Source organism: Vollenhovia emeryi, unplaced genomic scaffold, assembly GCF_000949405.1.
Source record: "Vollenhovia emeryi isolate VEMERY1.0 unplaced genomic scaffold, V.emery_V1.0 DF941261.1, whole genome shotgun sequence".
NCBI classification, from domain to species: domain Eukaryota; kingdom Metazoa; phylum Arthropoda; class Insecta; order Hymenoptera; family Formicidae; genus Vollenhovia; species Vollenhovia emeryi.
This window is the reverse complement of record NW_011965105.1, coordinates 1-5666: the sequence shown is the minus strand read 5'-3', so window position 1 is coordinate 5666 and position 5666 is coordinate 1. Positions and strand designations below refer to the sequence as shown.

Here is a 5666-nt window from a genome sequence, read left to right as displayed (position 1 = left end):
CCTCTCACCGCTAAGTCCTCTCAGCCCTGGTTCCAACCGCAGCGGTCCAGCGAGCTCTCCCAAAAGAGAATCGCTAACATTTTTTGGTCCTTCGAGCCGGATTGCGGCGGGGCTCTCGGACGGATTAGCTCAACTACGCAGTGATCACGTGATCTCACGGCCCTTTCGCGTGATCGGTGGCGCGCACATACATACACGGTCACACTCGTTGCTCACGCGATCTCACGATCCTCTCACGTGACTCTCATCGGTATAATCTCTCTCTCATCGGCCGGCGAGACTTCTCACCCCTTCGCTCTCTCACCATGGCGGACGAGACGAAGACGGGCAAGACGGAACGCCCGAAAACCCCGGGGTTGGAGGTGCCTCCGGGAGACCGCACGTCGGGAAGGACATCGTCTCCTGCCCGGCTTCCAACGGAGCTCGCGCTCAAGGTGCAGACACAGATGGGCCGGATTGCTGCACTCAGGGAGTTCACAGAATCCCTGCCGGATGTCCCAGCGGAGACATCGAACGAGGAGGTCTCGCAGATCCAGCAGCTGATCGAGGAGACGCACAAGGCGTTCGTGAAGGAGCACGCCTATTTCGAGGTGTCATGGCCTACTACGCTTACTCACCATGAGTACTTCGCTGAGAACGCTCACCAGACTGAGTTGCGATGCTACATGCAGGCGCGACGGATCATTGGCGAGCTTCGCCACGCATTGGCAGCTCAGCCCGCTCAACCGCAGACCAGCTCATCGACCGGCGAGACAAGACAGACGCACTCACGCTTGCCGGACATCTCACTCCCGAAGTTTAACGGGGAGTATTCCGCGTGGCCTGCTTTCAGAGACCTGTTCACCAGCCTGATCATGCAGAACGAGCAACTCACGAACGTGGAGAGGCTCCATTACCTCCGTTCGTCGGTGGAAGGCACGCCTGCTCAACTGATCGCAGGATTTACCATGTCCGGAGACTCACTCACGCCGTCCTGGGAGTTACTCAAGGACAGGTACGAGACCAAGCGCCTGCTCATCCATGCCTGCCTGGATAAATTATTCGCCAGCTCAACCCCGGTGCCAAGGAAGGCGGCGTCCTTGGATCGACTGGTCTCGGGAGTCAAGGAGGCGCTCAAGGGACTGGAGGCCCTCGAGGTGACAGACAAGCTCGGAGACTGCGCTGTGGTGTACCACGTCACGCGCCTCCTGGATCGCGCGACACGCGAGCAGTGGGAGAACTCTGTTGGCGCCACGCGCGACTATCCCAAATTCACGAAGCTCGAGGAGTTTCTTACGACTCGTATGCGGGCGCTCGAGCGGATAGAGAGTACGACGGCTCAACCTGGTTCCAGCTCAGCACCTCCACCAACGAAGAAGACGGCTGCTCATCAGTCTGCTCATCAGGTCGATACATCATACCCGTGCGACTGCTGCAGAGCGCAGCATTTCATAGTGATGTGTAGTAAATTCCGGGCGCTACCACCATCCGAGCGGCACACGGTGGCGATACAGAAGCGGTTGTGCTTCAATTGCCTGGGGCGTCATAGTGTGCGCGCATGTAAGTCTCAGCGAGGCTGTAAGACCTGCTCAGGGCGGCACCATACCATGCTGCACGGCACACAGACAACCGCATCGTCAGCTCAAAAGGCCGGTGGTTCATCGGGCACGCCCGCAAATTGAAGAGTCGGTGCAGTCGTCGAGACCAACTCACACGTCCGCTCATCCTGCTCGATTCTACTCGCCACAGCCTTGGCACTGGTCAGTTCATCGTCAACACATCACTCAGCGCGTCTGCTCATTGACTCAGGATCCGAACTCTCCTTCGTCACGGAGAATCTCATTCGGCAGCTCAACATCCCTCGTCAATACTCCGGTATTGTCATCACTGGAATTGCAGGCAAGGAGTGTACTCGAGGACACGAGGAGTCGTGTCACTCACGTTACGCTCGACACATTCCAACGCAGCTGCCACAATTCAAGCTCACGTCCTCCGGACAGTTACATCAATCTTACCATCGTTCGAGGCGGAACCGGAAGAATGGCCGCATCTCAGGAACTTGGCATTAGCCGATCCTGATTTTCTCATCCCACGGCCAGTTGACATCCTCATCGGCGCACACGCTTACGGGCAAATCATCAAGCCCAATATCATTCGGCATTCTCCACTCATGCCGATAGCGCAACTCTCCATTTTCGGATGGCTCGTTCTTGGACCAGTCAATAGGGAAGCAACACGCACATCAACGCACCATGCTTCTACTCAAGTCAACGAGGATGCTCTCAACGAGTTACTGACAAGATTTTGGGTTCAAGAGGAGGTGCCTACTCACGATGTCAACCAACTCACTCCTGACGAGCAGAGGTGCGAAGAGCACTTCAAGGCCACACACTCTCGTGATTCTTCAGGGAGGTACGTCGTCAGGATTCCGCTCAAATCACCAGTATATCTTCTGGGTGATTCGTACCACGTCGCCCATCAGTGCCTCAAGGGACTTCGCAGACGATTCTCAAGGGATGTGAACTATCAACGTCTCTATCAACAATTTATGATGGATTACGAGACGCTCAACCACATGACGAAGGCATTATCCATCTCCAGTCGTCGCTCACACTTCTACCTGCCACATCACGGTGTTCTCAAGCCTGACAGCACAACAACAAAGCTGCGAGTCGTATTTAATGGCTCCAGCGCATCCACATCGGGCTACTCTGCTAACGACCTTATGTATACGGGAGCGAAGTTGCATCTGAATATCTCAGATGTTCTCCTCTGGATACGAAGACACCGTCACATTTTCGCTACGGATATCACCAAGATGTACAGGCAGATCAAAATTCACAAGGATGACTGGGAGTTGCAACGGATACTCTGGATGGACGATCAACTCAATGAGGTGCCCTACCATCTGACAACCGTCACCTACGGGACAAAGGCCGCGCCGTTCTTGGCGGTCAGGACGCTGCTACAACTAGCAGAGGACGAAGGACATAAATATCCACTGGCTGTGCCATCCATCACTCATGGCAGGTATGTCGATGACATATTTGGTGGTGCAGATACGATTCAACAATTGCAGGAGGTCGCACATCAACTAAAGGGCCTCTGCATGGCGGGCGGCTTCCCACTAGCAAAATGGCATGCAACTCATCTCGACATACTCAAGACTGTCACCGACAGCGAAGACCAAGGCTTACCAATCACATTCGACGATTGCGCAACCAAGATACTCGGACTCAAATGGCTCCCTCAAGAAGATACCTTTGCATTCTCAACGCGAAGCTCACGCAAGGAAGGCAGGCTCACAAAACGCCTCGTATTATCTGATGTGGCTCAGATATTCGATCCACTTGGTTTTGCATCACCCGTCGTGATCAAGGCCAAAATTCTCTTGCAGGAGCTGTGGCTGCACAAGCTCCAATGGGATGATCCACTGCCATCCCAGCTCTCAACCCGGTGGCTCTCCATCAGAGAAGAACTCACAAGTCTGGCCAGACTCTCAATACCTCGGTGGCTCAACACATGGAGCGACTCGCAAGTGGAACTTCATGGATTCTCTGATGCTTCTCAATTGGCAATGGCTGCAGTCATATACATCTCCGTTCACGACTCAAACGGCGCCACGTTCTCACTTGTGTGCTCCAAGACTAAGGTGGCACCTCTCAAGCGGCTCTCAATCCCGCGACTTGAACTCACGGCTGCTCTTCTGCTCTCTCGGCTCATGCAATACGTCACAGCCACGTTGAACATGGACGTAACGGCAACTCATATGTGGACGGACTCTCTAGTGACACTCTCGTGGATCAGATCTCATGCATCACGCTGGAAGGATTTTGTCAGGAACAGGGTGGTTCAAATTCAAGAACTCACTCCAGCTGCTCACTGGAGATACATACCTGGAACTTCCAATCCGGCTGATTGCGCATCACGAGGCCTCACGACTGCTCAGCTTCAGAACCACGCACTTTGGTGGACGGGACCACCATGGATACTCAAGCCAGACTCATGGCCGTCGCAACCAGCACTCTCTGACGAGATGAGTGCAACGGAAGCTCGCCCAGGCGTTGCGCTATTGACGGTTACGCCAAGGACTGAATATCAATGGGAACTCATCTACAGGTACTCAAGCCTCACTAAACTATTGAGGATTACAGCTCTCTGTTTCAGATTCGTTTCACGGTTGAGGAAAGTCCACGACTCATTTCCTGTCAGACACATCTCTCCAGAGACCTTGGAGAAAGCGAGGCTCTTCTGGATTCAGGCAACTCAAGCAACGTACTTCTCGCACGAGCTCAAGGCATTACAGGCAGACTCACCGTTGGCAATGGCGCACGCATTCAACAGATTGACTGCGTACATCGACGCTCAAGGAGTCATTCGCGTCGGCGGACGACTCGCTCACGCAGCTCTCTCATTCGACGCGATACATCCTGTTATATTGCCTCGCCACTCTCAGCTGTCGTCATTGATCATCGCTCACGCTCATCAACGGACTCTACATGGAAGCACGCAGCTTACGCTGTCATACATCCGACAACAATACTGGATTCTCGGCGGGAGGGCTCCTGTCAAGTCTCACATCCTGCGGTGTGTCACGTGTGCTCGGCAGAGGGGGATCCGTGCTCATCAATTGATGGGCCAACTACCTCTCTCTCGAGTTACGCAGGCACGACCATTCACTCATACAGGTGTGGACTACGCAGGGCCGCTCACCGTCAAAGCGTGGAAAGGAAGAGGTGCCAAAACAACTAAAGGCTGGATTTGCGTTTTTGTCTGCTTCTCAACCTCAGCAGTACACCTTGAGGCGGTCAGTGACTACTCAACGGAGGGATTCATTGCCGCCTATCGACGCTTCTCATCCAGACGCGGCATTGCTCACACCCTACACTCCGACTGCGGCACCAATTTCGTCGGAGCGGATGCAGCTCTCAAAAGGCTGTTCATCCAGAGCACTCAAGAACATCAGCAAGTCTCTCACCTGCTCTCGCAAGATAACACCCGATGGGAATTTAATCCCCCAGCGACACCTCACATGGGAGGAAAATGGGAGGCCGTCTTGAAATCCATCAAGTATCACCTACGCCGGACCATTGGAGAAAGCGTGCTCACCTTTGAGGAGCTCACCACATTGCTCACTCAAATTGAGGCAATTCTCAATTCGCGCCCTCTCGAACCATTGAGTGACGACGCGGACGACATCTCAGCACTCACGCCAGGCCACTTCCTCGTAGGAAGTCCGCTCACCGCCATACCAGAGCCCTCACTCACCGACCTGGCAATCTCAAGACTCTCTCGATGGCAGCTCATCCAGCAGAAGGCACAACATTTTTGGGCACACTGGGCAGCGCATTACCTACAACGACAACAAGCCATCTCCAAGTGGCACCACAGGAACAACGAAATCAAGGTCGGGTCATTGGTGCTCATCACCGACGAGCGGCTACCGCCATGTAAATGGCCGCTAGCCCGGATCACGGCTCTACATCCTGGGAAGGATGGTCTCGTCCGGGTGGTGACTCTGAAGACAGCCACTACCACTCTCATCCGACCAGTGGTCAAGCTCGCCGTCCTGCCAATCTCATCATAACATCAAGGATCATCAACCACGTTGCTATGGCGGGCGGAATGTTCGAGATTCATTTCCGAATCTCGGTCTGTTCGTCACCGGCGTGATGGCAGCATCAGCT

The 5666-nt window shown here is 54.3% G+C and overlaps 1 protein-coding gene across 1 annotated transcript; it reads left to right on the top strand.

The window, feature by feature from the left end:
- Positions 1 to 305: 305 nt before the first annotated feature.
- LOC105571072 lies at positions 306 to 5566 on the top strand. The gene is made up of 3 exons (XM_012028545.1): positions 306 to 1443; positions 1529 to 1739; positions 1879 to 5566. The coding sequence occupies exons 1-3, from the start codon at positions 306 to 308 to the stop codon at positions 5564 to 5566; spliced, it is 5037 nt and encodes a 1678-aa protein (XP_011883935.1).
- Positions 5567 to 5666: the final 100 nt, after the last annotated feature.